Source organism: Bos grunniens, chromosome 13 (assembly GCF_055505025.1).
Source record: "Bos grunniens cultivar Pamir isolate PY7600 chromosome 13, Bosgru_T2T1.0, whole genome shotgun sequence".
Taxonomy (NCBI): Eukaryota; Metazoa; Chordata; class Mammalia; order Artiodactyla; family Bovidae; genus Bos; species Bos grunniens.
The window spans coordinates 18,466,067-18,491,169 of NC_141177.1; the positions used below are offsets into that span (position 1 = coordinate 18,466,067).

The following is a 25,103-nucleotide window of genomic DNA, read 5'->3' on the forward strand; positions in this document are numbered from 1 at the left end:
AATTACAGGGAGCTGACTGTATCCCCCGCCACAGACACAGACCGAGGCCGACCTAAGGAGCTCAAAAAAGTATCTGGAATGAAGAAAAGGAAGTACCACTCAAACACAGCCCCAACTGTTTCTCAAACACCATTTCTCAGCACCGTCAATTTCACTCACTGCAGGCCAGCCATTCCCTCACTGTGGTCCTCTAGCACAGCAGTCCCTAACCTTTTAGGCATCAGGGCCTGGTGTCGTGGAAGACATTTTTTTCACAGACCAGGTCAGGGGGATGGTTCAGGTGATAACGCGAGCGCTGAGGACTGATGGGGAGTGGCAGCTGAAGCATCACTTGCTCGCCCACTACTCACCTCCTGTTGTGTGGCCCAGTTCCTAACAGGCCATGGACGGTAGTGGTCCACAACTCTGGGGTTGGGGACTCCTGCTCCAAAGTACAGGAAGGATAAAGGAAAATAAGAGGGGCCGTCCATAATCCTGGCACACAGAATGAGCCATTAACATGTGGCATTTGTGCGTGTGTGTACGTGTGCGCTCAGTCGTGTCTGACTCTTTACGACTCCATGGACTGTAGCCCCCCAGCCTCCTATGTCCATGGAATTTTCCAGCCAAGAATACTGGAGTGGTTGTCATTTCCTTCTCCAGGGGATCTTCCCGAGCCAGGGACCAAACTCACATCTCTTGCATCTTCTGAATTGGCAGGTGGATTCTTTCCCACTGTGCCACCTGGAATTCTTGCTTCCTGCCTTTTTCCTACGTATAAATAAAATTTTTGAAACTAACAAAATATAATGACTATTTTCCATTAAAAACCAGAACAATAGATAGTTAAAATCCTCTTGTACCATGTCACACCTAATCCAGACCTGCTCTCCACCACTGGAATTAATCATTTATATATGCTATTTTTTATTATATTTATTTTTGACTCTGCTGGCTCTTCACTGCTGCGAGTGGGTTTTCTCTAGTTGCAGTGAGCAGGGGCTACTCTCTAGGTGCAGTGCGCGGGCTTCTCATTAAAGCGGCTTTTATCATTAGGGAGCACGGGCTCGATAGTTGTGGCACACGGGCTTAGTTGTTCCGAGGCATGTGGGATCTTCCCAGATCAGGGATCGAACCCGTGTCTCCTGTATTGGCAGGCAGATTCTTTACCACTGAGCCACCTGGGAAGCCCTATGTATATTATTACAAACTTATACATGTGCCCACAGAGTACATATAGAATGATTTTGCTTTTATTTACACAAATATTAAGACTGCTGACATTGTTTATGCAACTTACTTTTTTTTCACTCAAAACTATGTTTTAGAAATGTGCCTGTTGTTTCCAGCATCTCACAAATGGTATAATAAATGAGTCTGTGATTCTAAGCCTTGATAATTCTTAAGATTTTTTTGAGAAGTTTAGTATTAGTAGAGTCCTAATATGGACTATACTCAAGTTTAGTTTTCAAGTGTTATCCTGAGAGACAGCTTATATATGTATAAATATGTGTATCAGCTTGATTGATACATAATTTATATATGATTCACCACTGAAAGTGTCCAGATCAATTTTTAGTGTATTCAGAGTGGTACAGATATCACTACAATGGATTTTAGAGCTTTTGAATCACCCTAACAAGAAACCCGGTACCCATTACCAGTCACTCAAAGGGCAGGTTGGATGGCATCACCGACTCAAAGGGCACGAGTTTGAGCTAGCTCTGGGAGATGGTGACGGACAGGGAGGCCTGGCGTGCTGCAGTCCGTGGGGTTGCAAAGAGTCGGACACGACTGAGCGACTGAAGAACAACAACAAAAGAGCAGGTTTTTAAAAAAAAAAAAAGTGAAGTCCCTCAGTCGTGTCCGACTCTTTGCGACCCCATGGACTGCAGCCTACCAGGCTTTTCCATCCTTGGGATTCTCCAGGCAAGAGTACTGGAGTGGGTTATTCTCCATCTCCATGTTGGAGACAGAGCCAGAGAGGCCTTGCCTATAAGGTGGACTTACCCTCTGCGTCCTCCTCTCTCCTGCTGCTGCTATGCACAGAATTGCCCACATCTCTAGAGCTCTGTGGCCCTCAGAAAGACCCCTAGTTTCTCCCATCTGAAGGGCAAAACTTGGGTAACCTTTCATGGCCAGCGTCAGACACTGTCTGGTCTTGAAATCTGAAGAAACTCAGAATTTGGATGATTTACTGTGCTTCACACATAATGGGACATGAGAAACTGGATTATGCCCAGTGGAGGCAGGCAATAGAAGCCACACCTTGATTCCAAGGGAGGAGAGGGGAGCAGAGCGATCCAGGTGGCCCTGTACCTGTTAGAAAGCTCTGTGCTCCCTGCTCTTCCTGAGAGGAAAACCGGCGTGGCTGCTCCAGGCCATGGTTGAGTCAGGTCTATGGGGGTGAGAACTGCAGATCTTTCCTATAAATAGCGAAGCCCCTTTAAAGTTGATATTAAATTTCAAATTTTAATTTAATATCCAGGATTTGTTGGAGAGAAGCTGGGAACATAATAATGCTTGAAATTCGGAGAACAAATCGCACAGGCCAAGTCACACGATGCTGGGAAAGATGGAAGGCAGGAGGAGAAGGGGACAACAGAGGAGGAGATGGTCGGATGGCATCACCAACTCGATGGCCAGGAGTTTGAGCAAGCTCCAGGAGATGGTGACAGACAGGGAAGCGTGCTGCAGTCCACGGGGTCACAAAGTCGGACACAACTGAGCGACGGAACAACCGAACAACAACCACAAAGTCGCGTGAAGGCATTCCCTCCTCAGGTGGCCACCCAAGCCCAGGGTGAGGACAGACGTGCCCAGCACCTCTCGGAAAGTCTGGGGAGTTCACACACAGGTCAGGGCTTCTCCCGCCTCACTGGTTATTTCTCCTGTCTGCAACTCTCACATCCTCTGCTTCGCCTTCCACTCTTTCCCACTGGTCCAAGCGCAGGAGATCTCCCCCGCTGGTTCGGCTCAGCTATAAAGCAACAGTGTGGACTTCCCTGCTGGTCCAGTGGTTAAGAATCCGCCTGCCAGTGAAGACAACATGGGTTCGACCCCTGGTCGAAGAGAAGATCTCAGATGCCAGGGAGCAACTAAGCCTGTGCACCGCAACCACAAGCCTACGTGCCCAGAGCCTGTGCTCTGCAACAAGAGGAGCCACCGCAATGAAAAGCCCACGCACTGCAGCCAGAGAAAAGTCCATGCACAGCCAAAAATCTAATTAAAAAGTAATAACAATAATAAAGTAAAATTTTAAAAATAATGAATATTAAAATAAATAAAGCAACAATGGGTTAAGGGTGGGGGGGGGGGGCTCACAGTCTTGGGATGCCAGAACTGAAAGGGACCACTGAGAGCAACTATTTCATGGGTGAGGAAGCTAAGTGGCTAGCTCGGGATGGCACACTGGGTTGGTAGCAGAACTTGATCTGAACCCAGCAGTCCTGACACCCAGCCCACAGCTTCTCTGAGACTATGAGGCAGAAAAAAAAAATTCCCAGCAGAAGGTCAGAGCTTTCTATACATACCGACTCTGCAACGAAGTCCATAGTATCAAATGTGATTCGGCCTTCTTTCTTCTTCTGGAAAAAAACAAAAACAAAAAAAGGAGAGGAAGGAGAATCAGCCAGACTGCTTCTAGAATTTTGCATTGAGACCCTTCTGCGTAACTAGACCACCATGCAAGGCAGGCAGCCTTGAGAAATGCCCACCTCTGCTCAAAAGCCCAACTCTACACAAGACTTGGGACCAGAACTGACAATATGTTATTATGGAGGCAGAGAGAGAGAGAGCAGGGGTGGGGAGAGGGGAAGGAGGACAAAGAGAGGGTGGAGGGGAAGCCAAAAGAGGAAACAGAAGCAAAAGAGAAAGGGAGGGAAGTACAGTAAGTCCCCTACATTCCGAGAGCACCTTTGTAAGTCCAGTTTGTTCTAAGTCCAACAAACAGCCTGGAAACCCAACTAACACCATCAGCTGCATAGTACTGTACTGTAATAGGTATGTAATACTTTCCACACAAATAATGCCTAAAAAACAAACAAAAAAATACAGAAAACATTTTTAATCTGACAGTACAGTATCTTGAAAAGCACAGTAGTGCAGTGCAACAGCTGGCACAGAGGGGCTGGCATCGAGTGAACAGGCAAGAAGAGTTACCTACTGGAGGAGGAAGAGGAGGTGGGAGATGGTAGAGCTGAAGGGTGTCAGCAGAAGGAGACAGAGGGCCAGCTGCAATTTCACTCACATCTGACATTGATGGGATGCACGTATGCACCTTTGAAAGTTCACAAATTGAAGGTTTCTTCGTAGGGAACTTACTGTATGGAAGGGGAAAGAACGAATAGAAAGAGGGATAAAAAAGGAAGGAACAAATGAAGCCTATCTTTGCTAAGTGCCTATAGCAAGCCAGGCACGGCTTATTTTATTCCATTTCATCATCAGGACAAAGCAGGTAGTACTGAGCAGCCCCGCTGGGGATGTGAAGTGGGTGAAGGAAGTTGCCCAAGAATCACACAATGAAACGGTCCTGGCCTAAAGGATGGCCAGGGAGAAGAGGTGTAGGAGGTCTTAGGGATGAGCTAATCCAACCCTATTTCCTAACAGATGCAGGGAGGATGTGGAAAGAGTAGGGAAAGGGGCAGAGAAAGAGGGAAAATGCTATGATGGGGGAGAAGAAGGGAAAACAGGGACAAATAAGGCCCTGGCCACCATCCCGTGCTACACTAGGGAAAGTGGAAAGTGAAGTTGCTCAGTCATGTCTGACTCTGTATGACCCCATGGAATTCTCCAGGCCAGAATACTCAAGTAGGTAGCCTTTCCCTTCTCCAGGGGATCTTCCCAACCCAGAGATGGAACCCAGGTCTCCCGCATTGCAAGCAGATTCTTTACCAGCTGAGCCACACTAGGACCCTCATTCGTTTCTCTGAGCACACCTCACTCCTCCCCCAGAGCCCACTTGGATCCCTGTCTTCCTCCATTTATAGTTTGTGCATTCGTCTGGTGCTTCTCAGGGAGGCTGATGAAAGAAAGATGTAGTATTCACAGAGGTCTGGACTCATATATTTCACTGAAAACTAGTCTATGGCTCTCTGCCTGACGCTACTCCCTAGCCCGCCGGGTTCCCTGCCCGGAAGCTGTATGACCCCCATAGGCTGGCCCATCCAGACAGGGCAACGTTGTTAAGTTTATCCTCGCACTCCCTTGATGACAAGCCTGTCATCTGGTCTTCAGCTTCCAGGTGCCCAGGCATCACCCCAAGTCTGGTAACCCAGAGACTCCTGGTCTCCAGGGCCCTTCCCTTCACCACCGTGTGACAGCCTGTACCAGAATGTCCTTCCTGAGGTTACGGTTCTCCTACTCTATCCCTTCTCATCTCAGGGCAGAATCTGGCTGCAGACTTGTTAGCAGCATAGCATAGCATCTTCAAAACATGTGAATTTGAATGTCTTTAGATGGGGCAAATCCTTCTCCTCCAGCTGCCCCCAGGTGCCTACTTCCTGCTACATCTTCAACTCAGCCACGGACACACAGTTACATTACCTGCTGTCCCCTTAGAGCCCAATCTAAGACACTTCCCTGTCCCCCATCACCACCCCTCTGTGACCCCCTCATTGGCTGCTAGCCTTCAGAAACCATGCTGGGAAATACTTCGGAGGGAATCACCAGATGTAGTGGGGGAGGTGGGGCTGGGTCTAGTCACTTTTGGCAAACAGGACTCTGGGTAGGGTTTGTCCAGGAACTGGATGAGGAAACTTTGGAGCCCCGGATAGTAATGAACACACCTTTGGGGACCCAGAACAACTTAACAGAAAGGTGAACTTTTTTGAGCCAAAAAGGGCCTCAGGATCCACTGGTGAGATAAAATATCTGAAATTGAGACCTTCTAGAAAATCTAGAAAGCATGGTCACCAGGATGGCCCTGCAAATGTCTCCTTCTTGTCCAGATGGAGGGACAGGACAGAAGGAAAGAAGGCAGACAAGATGAAGTTGGGAGGTACGTGGGAAATCCTGGCTCCATTGTGACTCCCAGGATTCTTCTGGCCGTTTTGATCGCCCTTGGAAAGGAGATGGCTCCTTCCCCACTCCTGATGCTTCTCTCCATGTGGAGGGAGTTGTACTAGGAGAACATGACTAGCCCTGCTCCTTTCACATTGAGAGGGAGTAACTTAAAACTCTCTGGTGAATCTCGAAGAAGAAATAGACCACAGTCACCCCCACCTCCCTCCCTTCGAGCCCACATTCCGCTCTGCCCATCTCTGCTATGAAAAGAGGGCAGGAAACCCAGCTACTGCAGTGGAGGCCTGCCTTGGCCCAACACTGCCCCGACTGGGGTCGTCGGTAACACTGTCTCATTCTGGGGTTTAGTATTAGGTAATCATCTGGCTTGATGACACCCAATGTGAGTTTCATCATCAATACAAGTGGCAGCCGGTTCTCCCAGCTGTTTCATCCTTTGTCTTCTCTCTCAGTTGATTCAGAACCTGGGCTGGGAAGTGAGGTGCTATTTGTTGGACCCCTTTAAACCCTCTTATAAACCTGCTAAGCCCAGCAGCTTACATCCCAGAAAGAGAAGATAGGGTGCTTTCTGTGAGCAGTCTCAATGATCTGATATTCCCGAAATCCCCTGAGGCCTTGACGGAACATTTTACACACTCGGTTCATCATGATGATGTCCATGGAGAGGTGGTACAGACCCTGTGGAAACAAAACAAACACGATCCCTGGAAACCAGCTGATTTCAACAGCCGACAGCAAGCTGGATAGTGCTGAGCAAGGTGAAATGTAACAGGATTAAATGCAGTGCTGCTGCTGCTGCTGCTACTGCTAAGTCGCTTTAGTCATGTCCGACTCTGTGCGACCCCATAGACGGCAGCCCAGCAGGCTCCCCCGTCCTTGGGATTCTCCAGGCAAGAACACTGGAGTGGGTTGCCATTTCCTTCTCCATACCTACATCTTCAGGAAGTTTTCAAGTCTGCTGAAATCCTATTGGTAGCTTGAAATTGACCAGTATGGGAGTATTTATGCCCTAGAAACTGGCAACTATTATCGATGGGGCATCTCCCTCTCCAGGAGCCAGGTGTTGAAATATTCACCAGCCCGGCTTTAGTTAAGTCCTTCACTTCAGTCCGATAATGTGCACAAGTAACCGCAGGCAGTGAGGGGTGATAGGGAAAGCCTGCAAGCTGAACTCCGATGGATCTGCAGGAGATGCAACACTGTTGGCTCTGAAGACAAAGGGAGGGGCCCTGAGGCAAGGAATGTGGGTGGTCTCTAAAAGACAGGAAGTCAAAGAAACGAATTCCTTCTTCCATCCTCAAGAATGGAACACAGACCTGCTAACATCTGGATTTTAATACGTGCCAGACTTCCAGCCTCCCTCAGATAATAAATGCGTGCTCTGGGTACTTCCCTGGTGATTCAGTGGTTAAGACTCCATGCTTCCACAGCAGGGGCCATGGGTTCAATCCCTGGTCAGGGAACTAAGATCCCACGTGCTGCGCAGTGTGGCCAAAAAGTGTTGGTTGCTCAGTTGTGTCTGACTCTTTGTGACCCCATGGACTGTATCCTGCCAGGCTCCTCTGTCCACGGGATTCTCCAGGTGAGAATACTGGAGTGGGTTGCCATTTCCTTCAGCCAAAAAATTAAAAATAAACATGTGTTGTTCTCAGTCACTAAACTGTGGTACAGCCCTCAAAGAGAAAACTCATGTAGCACTAATCCAAGAGAGGCCTTCCTGTCTTTTCTCTGGAATTTGGATTTGGAGCTGGGAACAAATCTCTCCATCCCAGTGTGAACTGAGGATTAAGGGAGTCTTCCTCTACCTGCCAAGTAGGCATGGGTAACAGGGAAGCAAGTTCAACATCAAAGAGACAAACCTAGATTATAACACAATCTCCACATCAACTCACCCAGTTTCCTCAAAAAGTCAATCTCGCGAGGAAAAAAATAAAGTATGAGGGATGTTCTAGACTAATAATACTCCAAACAAGTACAAAACATGAACCCTGGCTGGCTCCTGGTTCATAACAACAAGCTGTGAAAGCTATGTTAGGGGCAGATAAGAAAACTCCATTCGATAAAGTCACAGGACTGGACATGGCACTAGCGTGTGTCTGGATCACTGTGGGTAAAACACCTTTTTTCCGAGTGGAGAAAAGGTGAAATGAGCTGCCATGTATGAAACCACTTTGAAAAATGGGCCGCACACGGCAGCTGCTTATGGATGCACACGTTTGTAATAAAATTGTAACATACAGAGAGGAAAGAGACACATCGGCTTCTGGAAAGTGATTGCCAGTGAGAAAGGGAGTGCGACGGTGAGGCACTTTGTCTGTAACTATAATACTTTTTAAAAATATTTATTTTTCTGCTCTGGGTCTTAGTTGCAGCATGTGGGATCTGGTTCCCTGACCAGGGATTGAATCTAGACCCCTTGCATTGGGAGCATGGATTCTTAGCCACTGACCACAAGGGAAGTCCCAGTAACTGAACAATTTTTTAAAAAATCATATATCTAAAGGAAATATGGGGAAAAGCTTTATCAATACAATTTAATATTTATTGGGAATTCCCTGGTGATCCAGAGGTCAGGACTCTGCACTCTCACTGTGGGCACATGTTTGATCCCTGGTCTGGGAACTAAGATCCCACAAGCTGCGTAGTGTGGCCAAAAAACAATAACAAAATTTTTAAATAAAATTAATATTGATCGAATACAATTGGCCATTGTCAGGCACTATTCTAAGCCTGTTACATGTATTGACTTACTGAACCCTCGACAATAAATCAGTGCAGTAGGTTACTAATGTTATCATTACCCTTTACAGAAGAGAAAAGAGGCACAGCAAATCAAGTAACCTGCCTAATACTATTATTAGTCACATGACTAATAGGTGATAGGGATTGGGGGGATTGCTTTGTTTTTGAACAGTTTTGTTTTTTTTTAAAGTTGCATCTATTTATTTATTCATTCGGCCGCCCAGCATGGCATGTGGAAACTTAGTTACCCAACCAAGGATAAGATCCCACACCCCCTGCACTGGAAGCTCAGAAGTCCCAGTGATAGAGATTTGAACCCAGGAAGTCTGGCTCCAGAGTCCATAAGTTTAATCTATTACCCTACCCTGACGCTGGGCATTATTCTCTCTCAATCTCCTACTAGTAAGAAGGGTGAGTTCAGAGCAGTTCTTAGGGGCTCCAAGTGCAGCCAATGCCAAGGGCAGAGCAGGCTGCAGGGCAGGGGTGAGAGTTCAGTCTTTCTGAAGCCTAATCTGAAACTCTCTCCTTTGCAGCTCCAACAGGTACAGGGCGGCCTTGTTTATCCCAGGCCACCTCCTATGCCTGCATCTCCCTTTTCCAAAATACCTATCTGTTCAATCCTCCACTCTTCCTCCCAGGGCCCTTGACACTCCTCACCAATTTCTTCCTCAGGATCTGCCAGGAACGGGACACCATATATCTATTCATGGTTCCTGAATTGGCAAACGGCACAGCAATCCTTTTGCCTTTCAAGGGTGGGACCACAAATCTCTCCCAAGAATCCAGTTATACTAGAAATCAAAGTTTCCCTCAGTGGCAAGGTAAGAGCTCCTATCCATTCCTCATACCCGACCACAGTGGCTAGAAGCCTTGTTCTAACGAATCTATTCTCAGAACCTCCTTATGTCACATTCCAAGATTCTGGAAGGAAGACAGGGTAACGGGAAGTAATTGGAATCTGGGAATCTAACATTTAGTGAGCACTCAGACCCATTATTTCAATTAATCCTCACAACTATTCCAGGGTGAGGGGCTTTGTACCCACTTCCTATGTGAGGCTGAGGCTCCAAGTAGCTAAATGACTGCGGAGTCGGGGCCAGCTCAGAGAAAGTAGGAGGCTTCTGGGATAGGGGGAAGGGGCATCCAAAATCTCAGCCTGGGGACCACTCTGGGGATTAGAAATTGGAGACAACCCTGGAGGGTACGTACGTGGCACTATCTCATAAATCTTATTAAATCAGGAACACTCAGCAAATTGGAAGTCCTCAACTAAATGGGGTGCCAAGTGTTAAAAGGAACTGGATGGGGGACTTCCCTGGTGGTGCAGCGGTTAAGACTCTGCACTCCTGATGTAAGGGGCCTGAGTTCAATCCCTGGCCGGGGAACCTAGATCCCACCTGCCCCAACTAAAGATTCTGCATTCTGCAACTAAGACCCAGGGCAGCCAAATAAATTTTTTTTTTTTTTTTTTTTTAACAAAAGGAACTTGGTGACTGGAACTCAATGACTCTGAGGTCCTTCCAAAAGTACAGTACTTAAGTTCTAAAATACTTTTTTCTACTAGATCAAACATGACATTGTTACTGGTTAGTTGTTACATGATCTCCCACTCTTTGGGACCCCATGGACTGCAGCACGCCAGGTTTCCCTATCCTTCACTATCTCCTGGAGTTTGCTCAAACTATGTCCATTGAATAGGTGATGCTACCCAGCCATTTAATCCTCTGCTGCCCTCTTCTCCTTTTGCCCTCAATCTTTTCAAGCATCAGGATCTCTTCCAATGTGTCAGCCCTTAGTATCAGATGGCCAAAGTACTGGAGTTTCAGCCTCAGTCAATCCTTCCAATGAATATTCAGGACTGATTTCCTTTAGGATTGATTGATTTGATCTCCTTGTAGTCCAAGGTACTCTCAGGAGTCCCCTCCCTTTTGAGCCTCCCTCCCCACCTCCCAGCCCATCCCACCCCTCTAGGTTGTCACAGAGCACCAGGTTTGAGCTCCCTGCATCATACAGAAAATTCCCACTGGCTCTGTATTTTACACATGCTAATGTATATGTTTCAATGTTACTCTCTCAATTTGTCCCATCCTCTTCTTCCCTGTGTCCACCAAATGTTTCTTAAACTGTTCCAGAGCATAAAAAGAAGGAAAACTATCAAATTCTATTTATTAATAATAGGTAAGGAGAAATTGACAACTGAGGCCTGATAAAGGTAGCATAAAAAGAGAAAGCTAGAGATTTATCTCATTTATGAATATTGCTTTTAAAATCTTAAATAAATTGAGCAAATGGAATTGAACAGCACATTCTAAAATAACATATTATTTCAGGAAGGCAAGGATGGTCAATAGAGAGTCCATAAATATAATTTCTGTTAGCATGACTAAGGAGAAAAATCATCTGATCTTCTTCATACTTTAAAAACCATTTCTGACAGAGGCTGAGTACCAAAGAATTGACTGTGGCAGTTCTTCTAACTGTGGTGCTGGAGAAGACTCTTGAGAGTCCCTTGGACAGCAGAGAGATCAAACTGGTCAATCCTAAAGGAAATGAACCCTTCGTTGGAAGAACTGATGCTGAAGCTAAAGCTCCAATACTTTGGCCACTTGATGCAAAGAGCCAGCTCACTGGAAAAGACCCTGATGCGGGAAAGATTGAAGGCAGGAGCAGAAGGGGATGACAGAGGATGAGATGGTTAGATGGCATCACCTATTTAATGGACATTGAGTTTGAGTAAACTCCAGGAGATGGTGAAGGACAAAGAAGCCTGGCATGCTGCAGTCCATGGGGTCACAAAGAATCAGACACAACTGAGCGACTAAACAATATTAATGAGCACGTCACTCGGTATCTAGTGCTCCAGTGTGCTGGGGACCTTAGCAAGCCTGCACAGAACATGCCTCTCTCAAGAGGAAGAAATTTCCTTCTGCCTTTCTAGGTTCTTCTGGCTGGTCTAAAAATTAAACTGATATGAGACAGATTAACAAGAGAAAATTACACAAAAGTTTAATAACATGTATTCTTGGAAGAAACCCAGGAAAACTGAGTAATTTGCCAAAATGGCCAAAATCCTCACTTTAAATTTCAGCTTCTTTGGCTAAAAACAAAAGAGGATGTTAGGGGGGCTTCCCTGCTGGCCCAGGGGCTAAGACACCACGCTCCCAATGCAGGGGACCAGAGTTTGATCCCTGGTCAGGAAACTAGATCCCACATGCCACAAGTAAGTGTCTGCACGCCGCTACTGAAAGATCCTGCATGCCACAACTAAGATCCACCACAGACAAATAAATTAATAATAATTAATTTTTAAAAAGAAGATGCTGGGGGTTGTGATTTGGGACTTGAAAAGAAAGACAATTTCATATGGAGATAGAAAAAAACAAATGTTTGATAAACACGTTTGCCAGCCTTGCACACACAATGGTGTAACCAGGGAGGGTTAATTTTTACTTTAACTCTTGTTTTTGCCCATTTTGTTATAATCACACATAATGGCCTGCCTCAGAGAACCCTGCCCCCTCTGCATGACCCTTACACTAAAGTGCCTTTCTTCAGTTCACAGGGAGATCTGACCCTGCCCACCTGTGAATGACTGTAAGGAAAAGAAACCAACACATCCCCCCTCCCTGAGGCTTGCCAGGCTAGGAGATAAATATTTGCAAGAATTCAATGGTCTTTTACTTTGTTTCCTCAGCTACCCCCATCTCTGACCCATAAAAGAACCTGACATCCAGGCCCCCCAAAAGATGGTTATTTTGAGGTATGAATTTGTCATCTTCTCCGTCAGCCAGCTTTCGTATTCCTTGCCTCAACACCTCGTCCCTGGGACTCACTGGCTTCTCGTGCAGTGAGCAAAGTGAGTGTGGACTGGGTAACAATGGCACATGCAATAGATTCTGATTGCTAAAGTCCTTTGAGTTTCCTCCACCACACTCAGTTCATATTCTTTGAAGGTATCTCTGGTATTAGCTCTATTCCAGGTCCTTTATCTAAATTTTCTAGGCAGCTAAGGGGGTGGGGGTGGGAGTGGGGGTAAAAAGAAAGGTTCCTGAGGTTTCTGTTTCTTAAAAATAATCAGATTAATCTTAATGCCAAAGAGACACATTTTGGGGTGGCAAATTTTGCTTCCCTACACCTCAAAGCTGTCTCATTGGTTGAGGGCTGCTCGTAAAGGCATTCAGTTCAGTTCAGTCACTCAGTCGTGTCCAGCTCTTTGCGATCCCATGGACTGCAGCATGCCAGGCTTCCCTATCCATCACCAACTCCCGGAGTTCACTGAAACTCATGTCCATTGAGTCGGTGATGCCATCCAACCATCTCATTCTCTGTTGTCCTCTTCTCCTTCCACCTTCAATCTTTCCCAGCATCAGGGTCTTTTGAATGAGTCAGTTCTTCGCATCAGGTGGCCAAAGTATAGGAGTTTCAACTTCAGCATCAGTCCTTCCAGTGAATATTCAGGACTGACTTCCTTTAGGATCAATTGGTTGGATCTCCTTACAGTCCAAGGGACTCTCAAGAGTCTTATCCAACACCACAGTTTAAAAGCATCAATTCTTTGGTGCTCAGCTTTCTTCACAGTCCAACTCTCACATCCATACATGATCATTGGAAAAACCATAGCCTTGACTAGATGGACCTTTGTTGGCAAAGTACTGTCTCTGCTTTTTAGTATGCTGTCTAGGTTGGTCATAGCTTTTCTTCCAAGGAGCAAGCGTCTTTTAATTTCATGGCTGCAGTCACCATCTGCAGTGATTTTGGAGCCCAAGAACATAAAGTTTCTCACTGTTTCCATTGTTTCCCCATCTATTTCCCATGAAATGATGGGACCGGATGCCATGATCTTAATTTCCTGAATGTTGAGTTTTAAGCCAGCATTCACTCACCAGCATTCTGGGCCGAGCAATCTAGTGGCAGGAAAAGCCCTCTGGCAAAGGTGTTCAGAGTGGGAACTCATCTCCTTAATGAAGAAATGGCAAGTACCAAGAAGACACGGAGAATTGAAGTCAATAGAGGAGGCCTGGGACTGAGGTCTCAGGGAGAGAGAGCTGGCAGAGTTTAGAGTGCTCTAGAGGTCCTGCATCTTGAAGGCAGAACCAACACCATCTGCTCTTGAACACTGGGGCCGTGATGAAAGAGCTGGCTCTGAGAGCTTTCCTGATACTACTGGCACCAAGGAAAAGCAAGGCACGTGAGCTGACCAGGGAAACACACAGACACAGACATGCTAGTTTTGCAACCTTGCAGCTGTCAAGCTCCATCTGCCAGCATGAGGAAAAACTAAACCAATTCACTCACACAAAACTCATGTCCTAAGGAGTTTCAGTAATGACTTTAAAAGACTTCCTGCCAGCCTATAATTCTATTCTAGTCCCTTCTCCATGCACAACTCCAACAAAGATCTTGACCAGGAAGAACTCACTTCATTTAAAGGGGAGTTACAGTAAAAAGATAAAATAAACAAACAGCATCAGATCTATATAAATATATTACAGAAAAACTGGAAATGGAGGCAGGGAACAAGAAAAACAAAATGTTAAATGAAAGGCACTCACCAGAAAAAAATTAACATGAAACAGATGATAATCATGAAAAACAAAGGACTCAAAGGGCTTAATGAATTTTAAAGCAAGAGATCAAAGCGAAGACGCAATAGTTCAAAGCAGAGATGATGAAGCAACTGGAGGAGATGGCATTGGCAGAGCTTAGGAAATGAAGTACTTTTTTTAAAAAAGCACCTTACAAGTGAAGGTCATTTCAGAAACATCAAAAAGGAAACGAGCCTTGCTGAATACAGAGGATAAGATTGCAAAAAGCAAGGGAAGGAGCTGGAAATGAGTAATTAAAAGGGAACCAAGGAATAATACAGCCAAACAGTACAGATATACAGAGGGTGAGAAAGTAGGAGGGCTGAGTACATGGGTTTCTTCAACTTTTATAGTTGTAAATCTTGTTACCCTTTATACCCGATAAACCAAGAAACAGATGTCTAAGCATATTTAAAGACATTAATATAGGGCTTCCCCGTTGGTTCAGTGGTAAAGAATCCGCCTGCCAATGCAGGAGACACGGGTTCAATCCCGGGTCTGGGAAGATCCCACATGCTGCAGAGCAACTAAGCCCATGTGCCACAACTACCGAGCCGGCACTCTAGAGTCTGGGAACCACAACTACCGAAGCCCCCGTGCCCTTAGAGCCCGCGCTCGGCAACAAGAGAAGCCACCGCAGAGAGAAGCCCACACACCGAAACTACAGTCGCCCCTGCTCACCGCAACCAGAGAAAAGCCTGAGCAGCAATGAAGACCCAGCACAGCCAAAATAAGTTCAAAAAAGCAACAAATAAAATCATATATATATATATAAGACATTAATATAAATAATCTATTCAAATGAATGAATCAGTATTTTAAGTACTAAAATCAGTCAAGTATAATAAGGAATACAGAGCTACTGGTAGAGCACCACAGTGAAAACAGTTTCATTAAAACTAGGAACTAGGAGGATTGCATACAGATCGGTGAAAGAAGAAAGAAGCAAACAGATAATGAAGTATGTAGGCTTCTGAATTTACACTGGTTCATCAAGAATGAGAATCCCTAAAAACAAGAGTTAATTACAAAATAATTACATACCTAGGGTCTAAATCAGTAATCTCCAGTTCAGCAAAACATCAAAAGATAAAATAGATCTGCATCTCAAGATCAAACATGATCATAAAAAAAAAAAAGGTTAGCAAAAAGAAGTTAATAGTCGGTAGGAGACCAGAGCAAGCCTCTTGGACTTCATAATAAAAAACTAAATATACACAGATGCACAGAACAACCTAGGAGCTTTTTATTCAAACCACATTAGCTGAACCTGTTTTCTCTTCACCACAAGCACAGCTGGGCCCCTGGAATAATATATGTAGTATGTGGTGTAATGTAAGTGAAATAGAATTACTAAATCTAAATTTTGTTGAAAATCTGAATTTCTTGTCCACTGATAACTTATCTTTTATATATATATATATGTATTTATTTTATTTTTGACATGTACACGTTACTTTTATTTACTATTTTTTTGGCTGCGCTGGGTCTTCATTGCTGACACAGGCTTTTTCTATTTGCAGAGAGTGGGGGCTACTCTCTAATTGTGGGGTTTTTTCCTGTTGCAGATGCTGTAAAGAGCAATATTGCATAGGAACCTGGAACGTCAGGTCCATGAATCAAGGCAAATCGGAAGTGGTTAAAACAAGAGATGGCAAGAGTGAACATCGACATTCTAGGAATCAGCGAACTAAAATGGACTGGAATGGGTGAATTTAACTCAGATGACCGTTATATCTACTACTGCGGGCAGGAATCCCTCAGAAGAAATGGAGTAGCCATCAAGGTCAACAAAAGAGTTTGCAATGCAGTACTTGGATGCAATCTCAAAAACGACAGAATGATCTCTGTTCGTTTCCATGGCAAACCATTCAATATCACAGTAATCCAAGTCTATGCCCCAACCAGTAATGCTGAAGAAGCTGAAGTTGAACGGTTCTATGAAGACCTACAAGAGCTTTTAGAACTAACATCCAAAAAAGATGTCCTTTTCATTATAGGGGACTGGAATACAAAAGTAGGAAGTCAAGAAACACTTGCAGTAACAGGCAAATTTGGCCTTGGAATATGGAATGAAGTGGGGCAAAGACTAATAGAATTTTGCCAAGAAAATGCACTGGTCATAGCAAACACCCTCTTCCAACAACACAAGAGAAGACTCTACACATGGACATCACCAGATGGTCAACACCGAAATCAGATTGATTATATTCTTTGCAGCCAAAGATGGAGAAGCTCTATACAGTCAACAAAACAAGACCAGGAGCTGACTGTGGCTCAGATCATGAACTCCTTATTGCCAAATTCAGACTGAAATTGAAGAAAGTAGGGAAAACCACTAGACCATTCAGGTATGACCTAAATCAAATCCCTTATGATTATACAGTGGAAGTGAGAAATATATTTAAGGGCCTAGATCTAATAGATAGAGTGCCTGACGAACTATGGACTGAGGTTCGTGACATTGTACAGGAGACAGGGATCAAGACCATCCCCATGGAAAAGAAATGCAAAAAAGCAAAACGGCTGTCTGGGGAGGCCTTACAAATAGCTGTGAAAAGAAGAGAAGTGAAAAGCAAAGGAGAAAAGGAAAGATATAAGCATCTGAATGCAGAGTTCCAAAGAATAGCAAGAAGAGATAAGAAAGCCTTCCTCAGCAATCAATGCAAAGAAACAAAGGAAAACAACAGAATGGGAAAGACGAGAGATCTCTTCAAGAAAATTTGAGATACCAAGGGAACATTTCATGCAAAGATGGGCTCGATAAAGGACAGAAATGGTATGGACCTAACAGAAGCAGAAGATATTAAGAAGAGGTGGCAAGAATACACAGAACTGTACAAAAGAGATCTTCATGACCCAGATAATCATGATGGTGATCACTCACCTAGAGCCAGATATCCTGGAATATGAAGTCAAGTGGGCCTTAGAAAGCATCACCTCGAACAAGGCTAGTGGAGGTGATGGAATTCCAGTTGAGCTATTCCAAATCCTGAAAGATGATGCTGTGAAAGTGCTACACTCGATATGCCAGCAAATTTGGAAAACTCAGCAGTGGCCACAGGACTGGAAAAGGTCAGTTTTCATTCCAATCCCAAAGAAAGGCAATGCCAAAGAATGCTCAAACTACCACACAATTGCACTTATCTCACATGCTAGTAAAGTAATGCTCAAAATTCTCCAAGCCAGGCTTCAGCAATACATGAATCGTGAACTTCCTGATGTTCAAGCTGGTTTTAGAAAAGGCAGAAGAACCAGAGACCAAATCGCCAACATTCGCTGGATCATCAAAAAATCAAGAGAGTTCCAGAAAAACATCAGACCACCTAATCTGCCTCTTGAGAAATTTGTATGTAGGTCAGGAAGCAACAGTTAGAACTGGACATGGAACAACAGACTGGTTCCAAATAGGAAAAGGAGTACGTCAAGGCTGTATATTGTCACCCTGCTTATTTAACTTATATGCAGAGTACATCATGAGAAACGCTGGGCTGGAAGAAGCATAAACTGGAATCAAGATTGCCCAGAGAAATATCAATAACCTCAGATATGCAGATGACACCACCCTGATGGCAGAAAGTGAAGAGGAATTAAAAAGCCTCTTGATGAAGGTGAAAGAGGAGAGTGAAAAAGTTGGCTTACAACTCAACATTCAGAAAACGAAGATCATGGCATCTGGTCCCATCACTTCATGGGAAATAGATGGGGAAACAGTGGAAACAGTGTCAGACTTTATTTTGAGGGGCTCCAAAATCACTGCAGATGGTGACTGCAGCCATGAAATTAAAAGACGCTTACTCCTTGGAAGAAAAGTTATGACCAACCTAGATAGCATATTCAAAAGCAGAGACATTACTTTGGCAACAAAGTTCCGTCTAGTCAAGGCTATGGTTTTTCCTGTGGTCATGTATGGATGTGAGAGTTGGACTGTGAAGAAAGCTGAGCGCCAAAGAATTGATGCTTTTGAACTGTGGTGTTGGAGAAGACTCTTGAGAGTCCCTTGGACTGCAAGGAGATCTGACCAGTCCATTCTGAAGGAGATCTGACCAGTCCATTCTGAAGGAGATCAGCCCTGGGATTTCTTTGGAAGGAATGATGCTAAAGCTGAAACTCCAATACTTTGGCCACCTCATGCGAAGAGTTGACTCATTGGAAAAGACTCTGATGCTGGGAGGGGTTGGGGGCAGGAGGAGAAGGGGACGACAGAGGATGAGATGGCTGGATGGCATCACTGACTTGATGGACGTGAGTTTGAGTGAACTCCAGGAGATGGTGATGGACAGGGAGGCCTGGCATGCTGCAATTCACGGGGTCGCAAAGAGTCGGACACGACTGAGTGACTGAACTGAACTTCCTGTTGCAGAGCAGAGGCTCTAGTTGCATGGGCTTCAGTAGTTGTGGCTCACAAGCTCAGTTGCTCTGAGGCATGAATCTCCAGAGAATTATTCTGAATTAAAAAAAAAAAAAAAACCCAGTCCCCAAAAGTTACATACTACATGACTCCATTTATATAACATTTTGAAATGAAAAAAATTAAAGAGACGAAGAACAGATTAGTGTTACCTATGGTTGGGAATACGGGGTATGGGAGAGGAATGGGCATGATTATAAAGCAGCAGCATGAGGGATCTTTGTGGTGATCAAACATTTCTAGATATTGATGGTAGAACAGTTACATGAATTTATATATAGGACAAAACTGCACAGGCCTCCACACATATACAAATGAGTGTATATAAAACTGGTGAACACTGAATAATGATTATGTCAATGTCAACTCTCTGGTTTTGTACAACTATATTGTACTATGGGTATACAAAATGTTACCATTGGGGAAAACTGAGTGAAGTCTGCACTCTTTTTGCAATTTTTTACAACTCTATGATTATTTCCAAATAAAATGCTTTAAAAAAAAAAAAAAAAGGTATCCAGGCTTCTGTTCCAAAAGCCCCAAACTGTGTGCCATCAAAAGACACCAGTCTCTAAAAGAGACAGGAAATCATATTGGAGCTCTCTCTTCACAGAGATGGTCTGCAATCCACTGCTTGTCCTCTAATCAACACTTACTGAGTGTCAGCTGGGAGTCGGGCCTTGTGTTGGAAGCTAAGTGATACAAAATGAATGATTTATGATCCATTTCTATGCGCTCCCAACCTAATGCTAATTGTTGTTCAGCCACTAAGTCATGTCCAACTCTTTGCTACCCCCTGGACCGCAGCACACTAGGCCTCTCTGTTACTATCTCCTGGGGTTTGCCCAAGTTCATGTTCATTGACTCGGTGATGCTTTCCAACCATTCAATGCTAATAAAAATGCCTAATATGATAACAGCATTGGACTAGGAAGTCAAAAGAATTCTGTCCTCCGAGAAACACTTACTAGGTTTTTGATTTTGAACCAATCCTTTGCTTCTTGGTATCTTGACTTATTGACCTGCAAAATTTAAGAGAAGAGAATACATGTAAATATACATTTTAAAAATAACCTCAGTCCTCTGGATGGGTTCATGGAAATCTGAAATTACCTGAAATTGTATGCAGAAGTATATAAGTAAATCCTTCTTCTAGGAAGAGATACTATAACTTTTTTAAAAAATAGATTTTGGGGGCTCATTGACCCATTAAAAGTTTAGAATAACTGAATCTGATTTTTGGATTTAATCTCCAAGGTCCCTGCCATTCTAAGGGTCCACAATTCTAGTAGATCTCTGAGATCTCTCCTTCCATCTCTAATATTCTGTGGTTCCAAGAGGGATGAAAGAAATGGGCTAGAACTCTAACATTTGGAATTCCCACTACCACAAGTTCGTTCCCTTCTGCAAGAGGACAAGGATTCAATTTTTCAACATGGAATTTCAGGCTCTTTAGGATTCAATCTCTAATTGATGGTCCAAACTCAGTTATCACTTCTCAAGACTAGTTTCTCATGACTATCACTCCTCAGCCTAGTTTCCACAAAGCTTCACTCCCATTCACTCTATGCCTTAGTCCACACAGGGCCATCTGCCTGGAACACCCCTAATTCCATCCTTTTTCTTCTTGAGTCTAGGTTTAAAGGTCCCCTTCCCAGTGAAGGCTTTCCAGGACCTCTCATCCTCACAACAGGCTTCTTAGCCTTGGATACCCACTGCCTGTTACCACACAGGAAACAGGACTATTGGTTCACTCAGGGCAGCAAACCCAGCCGCCAAGGGTCGTGGCAGAGGAAGTAGAGGTTTGAAGCTGGTAGGTATAACAAACCCTAGACCCCTGTTTTTCCCACTGCTGAAAAGACAGAAAAATATCAGCTTTTAGGAAAGCAACCACCTGAGAGCAATAGTAAATCAACTATTCTGAATGTTAATGTAACATGAAACAACATTCTACTTCAAAGAACGAGAGGGAGTGGTGGGGACTAAGGTTGACTGGAAAAGAGTACCTTGTCTAAAGGAAGGAGACTGGCTCCCGCTAAAACATTAAAGATTCATTGTGAAGACGAATTTCAGGATTTTCAGGCTGTGAACACTGTTCTGTGAGGATCTACTTTAACTCAACTACAAGAGCACATCCTATGGGATAGGCAAGTTTTGTACCAGGGCCACTGGCGTGTTGATGGTTGTCAAAGAGGCCAACTCCTTCTGCGCAGAAATCAAAGGAACTACAAGGGTTATATAAAACCTTTCATAAAGGACCTCTGTCTTTCTGTTTTCTTGTCTGTAAAATGGGCATGATTGTGTGCATGTAGTCGTGTCTGACTCCTGTGACCCCATGAACTGTAGCCCACCAGGTTCTTCTGTCCCTGGAATTTTCCAGGCAAGAATATTGGAGTGGGTTGCCATTTCCTTCTCCAGGCAATCTTCCCTCTTCAGGGATCAAATGCTGATCTCCTGTGTCTCATGCACTGGAAGGTGGATTCTTTACCACTGAGCCATCTGGGAAGCCTTTAAATGGGCATGTGAGTTTGCTTGTGTGTGCCTAGTCGCTCAGTCATGTCCAACTCTTTGCAACCTCGTGGACTATAGCCCACCAGGCTCTTCTGTCCATGGGGATTCTCCAGGCAAGAATACTGGAGTGGGTTACCATGCCCTCCTCCAGGGGATCTTCCCAATTCAGGGATTGAACCCTAACCTAACCAACGGATCTCCCGCATTGCAGGCCAATTATTTGACCTCTGAGCCACCAGGGAAGCCCTAAAATGGGCATACAAAACATATTTGAGAGCCAGCTGTCAAACAGAATATACTATCACTTACCTAAGTGCAGTCAGAGCTACATGCTTTTACCTACATCATCTCATTGAATTCTCTTTCCTAATGAAGTAAGTTCTAGTACATCCACATTTTACAGATAATGAAGCTAGAGCTCAGAGACAGCAATTTACTTAATGAAGACAAACATTTAAAAAGACTTTTCTTTACCTGTGGCTCAGACAGTAAAGAATCTGCCTGCAATGCAGGAGACCCAGGTTCGGTCCCTGGGTCTGGAAGATCCCCCAGGGAAGGGAATGGCACCCCACTCCAGTATTCTTGCCTGAAAAACTCCATGGACATAGAAGCCTGGCAGGCTACAGTCCATGGGGTTGCAAAGAGCTGGACACCACTGAGTGACTAACACTTTCACTTTTTCCCAAAGTCTTTACTATTTAATCCTCTCAACAACTCTGGCAAATAAACCCTGCAGGGATTTCACCAAGGCAGCCTGACTCCCACATGGTAGCATGCTTTTACTGTTCAACGAATATATAATGAAAACCATGTATGGAATGCAAATTTTTCTGGCATCCACAATTTAAAAGTAAAATGACAGACATGGATTTTAACAATATATTTTATTTGACCCAATATATGCAAAGTATTATCAATCCAACATGTAACCAATATAAAAAATTATTGAGATATTTTACATTACTTTCTTTTCATACTAAGTCCTGTGTGTATTTCACATGTCAGCACATCCTAATTCCGACTTGCCACACTTTAAGGGCTCGTAAACACGTGGCTAGAGGCCACTATATGAAGCTGCTGCTGCTGCTGCTAAGTCACTTCAGTCGTGTCCAACTCTGTGCGACCCCATAGATGGCCTCCTCCCAGGCTCCCCCGTCCCTGGGATTCTCCAGGCAAGAACACTGGAGTGGGTTGCCATTTCCTTCTCCAATGCATGAAAGTGAAAAGTGAAAGTGAAGTCACTCAGTCCTGTCCGACTCTTCACGACCCCATGGACTGCAGCCTACCAGGCTCCTCCGTCCATGGGACTTTCCAGGCAAGAGCACTGCAGTGGGGTGCCATTGCCTTCTCCCTATATGAGGCTACGCATTAGTAATCCTAAAGTTAATAGCAGAACCCACAGAGCCACCTGTCTCTTGGTTTCAGAAGACAGGCATAATAATAACAGAGTTCTTGGGCATTTACTCTGCGCCATAAGACGGCCAACTTTTATTACTACATGTGTAGAGAACCTTGCAAACGTCATCCACCCACAACCAGGTGAGTGTACTGCCCTTCTCTTTCGACTGAGCCAGAGAACTTTCCCGAGTTGGGCCCTCCCCAGTGCCTGACCACCGTCCCGTTGTCCTGCCACCAGCCGGGCGCCAGCCCGCGCGAGTCCTCGGCTCGCCACCATCCTAATCAGGGCCAAGTACACAGGCGCGCTTGCAGGGGCGGACACAGGTCACCTGCAAGCTGAAGCGATCAAGGCGGGCCAAGACGCTTTTGCGCGCCTCCTCCGGCTTGGGCGGTGGCTTCGGCACCTGCTCCTCCTCCGACCCCTCCTCCGACCCCTCCTCCGGCTCCTCCTCCTCCTCCGACTCCTCCTCCTCCTCCTCCTCCTCGGACTTCTCTTCGAACAGGTCCTCCAAGGCGCCACCATCCGGAGCCAGCCGTGGCGAGCTAAGATTGGTCTGCAGCCCCGCAGGCGCCGCCACCTCCAGACCCGACGTGCGAACGCGAGGGGGCGCCGCTTCCGGGAGCCCAGACCCGGCTTCCGGACTTCTGTGCGCAGAGCTCATCATAGAGAAGGCAGCGGGCACGCCCACTTCCGGCCGCCCCAGGCGCTTCGCCGGCGCTGGTAAGCTCGGCGCGCCCTCCGCCCGCCTCCCTCAGGGTCGCGCGCTCCGCCCTGTAGAGGAAGTCCCCTTTGCCCCGCCCCCTTGCAGACGCAGAGCTGAGCCAACAACGGCTGGACAAAGAGCGACGCGTGGAGCCGGAGTCATGGCGGCTACCGAGCAAAGCTTGGCTCCAGCCGGAAGCTCCGCGCCACCCTCGGGGAAAGAAGAAGGAGCCGGCCCGAGCTCAGGCACGGAGGGTGACCCTGCGGGCTCCTCCTCGACTCCTGAAGCCCCACCATCTATCCCCGACTCCTCCAATCCCAGCGCCACGGTCCCCGAAGCGAATGTTAAGCCTCCTGCGGCGGGTTCCGCCGCCCTAGACCTGCCTGTCGGACCCGCACCCCAGGGCCCTGCGCCGGTTGCCGAAGCCTCTCCGCGCTCCCCTCCAGGTCCTGGCGGCTCCCGGCCTGGCCCAGAGACTTTCCGCCAGCGATTCCGGCAGTTCCGCTACCAGGACGCTGCAGGCCCACGGGAGGCGTTCCGACAGCTTCGGGAGCTCTCCCGCCAGTGGCTGCGCCCCGACATCCGCACAAAGGAGCAGATCGTGGAGATGCTAGTGCAAGAGCAGCTGCTCGCCATCTTGCCCGAGGCGGCGCGGGCCCGGCGGCTTCGCCGCCGCACCGACGTGCGCATCACTGGCTGAGCGGCGGAGCTGCGGGCGACCCGAGTCAGGCACTCTGGACTGGAGCCATGATCGGGTCCGGGACCGTGAGCTTGGCTCCCCAATACGGGATAATGAAAAATGAGTTTTGGCAGTTCTTGCAATCTCGTGTGTCCTTTCCGTCCGTCCTTTCTCGTGTTTATTTTCCCGAACCTATTTCCACCCTCTATGGTTAGTTGTGAAACCAATTGGGGACCTATGAGAATAAAGCCTTTGTTTCTTACTTATTTGGCCTTCGTTGGCTTTTGTAGGATCATTATGTGTTGGCTATGGGTCTCCACATCTGGGTATTTTTTTCCTGCGCGTTCCCCAGAGCCCCACATGGTTTTCCTTTGTTTGGTTGGAGCCTATGCAGTGAGGACTCGGCAGCCTGGTTCCAAATTCGCCTGTACCTCTCATTGGCTAGAATTTGAGCTTGTTTTCCTACCTCAGCGGATAGAGGACAGTGGTACAATCTTCTTTGTGGCTGTGGGTCGTGCAGGCAAATAGGTGACTGTAACTAAGTGCTGATTTAACTGGCTGCTGCTGTAACAATACTGCCCTCAACTTGTTCCATTAGCCTACCTTGTGGGCGCAGGCTTCCCCACAAAGGCCCAAGTTACAGGGCTGTTTAAACAAGTGTTCACTGCAGGTCCTTACCTAGAGAGGCTAGTTCTTGTGAATTCTGGTTTAAGCTTCCAGACCCCTCTCTTACCAAATTTTAGGCTTGAAAGATTTTAGGAACAGATTTGGTGTGAACTGATGGATTATTTACATTGTTGGAGCTACTCCTAACTTTCTAAAATAAGCATAATTGTTTAGGAAGGGAAGAGATTTGGAAAATAATAGGGAAGCTCTGCAGTATAACTCCATTTCTTGAGTCTTCTGCACACCCAGGAAGGGAGCTGATTGGGGTCCAAAGTCGTTTGGCTTGGCCTTCAGAAGGGTCCTAATTGTCATGGGTGCCATCTTTTAATACAAGAAAGGCCAGACCTGTCCTCCCTGCACTGCTTTCAACAAGCAAAAAGGTAATAGTCCTGCAGCTCACACCACAG

General features: G+C 45.8%; 2 protein-coding genes across 11 annotated transcripts in view; one reads left to right on the forward strand and one right to left on the reverse strand.

Moving 5' to 3' along the window:
- CNBD2 (cyclic nucleotide binding domain containing 2) overlaps nucleotides 1–23,400 on the reverse strand; it is a 62,140-nt gene extending 38,740 nt beyond the window's left edge. For 9 of the 10 annotated variants that reach the window (XR_015139090.1, XR_015139087.1, XR_015139092.1 and 6 more), the window contains exons 1-4: nucleotides 22,977–23,400; nucleotides 19,707–19,760; nucleotides 6,541–6,678; nucleotides 3,513–3,566 (exon numbers count right to left, since the gene is read on the reverse strand). Coding sequence is in view for 4 of the 10 variants with exons in the window: in XM_086332114.1 (XP_086188240.1) it covers nucleotides 3,513–3,566; nucleotides 6,541–6,678; nucleotides 19,707–19,760; nucleotides 22,977–23,312 (582 nt within the window). In the remaining 6 variants the exon portion in view is untranslated. Of the gene's footprint in view, nucleotides 1–3,512; nucleotides 3,567–6,540; nucleotides 6,679–9,399; nucleotides 9,451–19,706; nucleotides 19,761–22,976 lie in introns of those variants that run through there. The other variant, XM_086332115.1, reaches the window with a different exon arrangement.
- Nucleotides 23,401–23,460: 60 nt separating this feature from the next.
- On the forward strand, nucleotides 23,461–24,296 carry SCAND1 (SCAN domain containing 1). The gene has a single exon (XM_086332116.1). It carries the CDS (start codon nucleotides 23,512–23,514, stop codon nucleotides 24,049–24,051), a length of 540 nt encoding a protein of 179 aa, XP_086188242.1. The 5' UTR covers nucleotides 23,461–23,511; the 3' UTR covers nucleotides 24,052–24,296.
- The last annotated feature ends 807 nt before the right edge of the window (nucleotides 24,297–25,103 follow it).

Bases quoted from the DNA above. Each gene is read 5' to 3' on its own strand.
- SCAND1 (XM_086332116.1), top strand. From the start codon at position 23,512: ATGGCGGCTACCGAGCAAAGCTTGGCTCCAGCCGGAAGCTCCGCGCCA.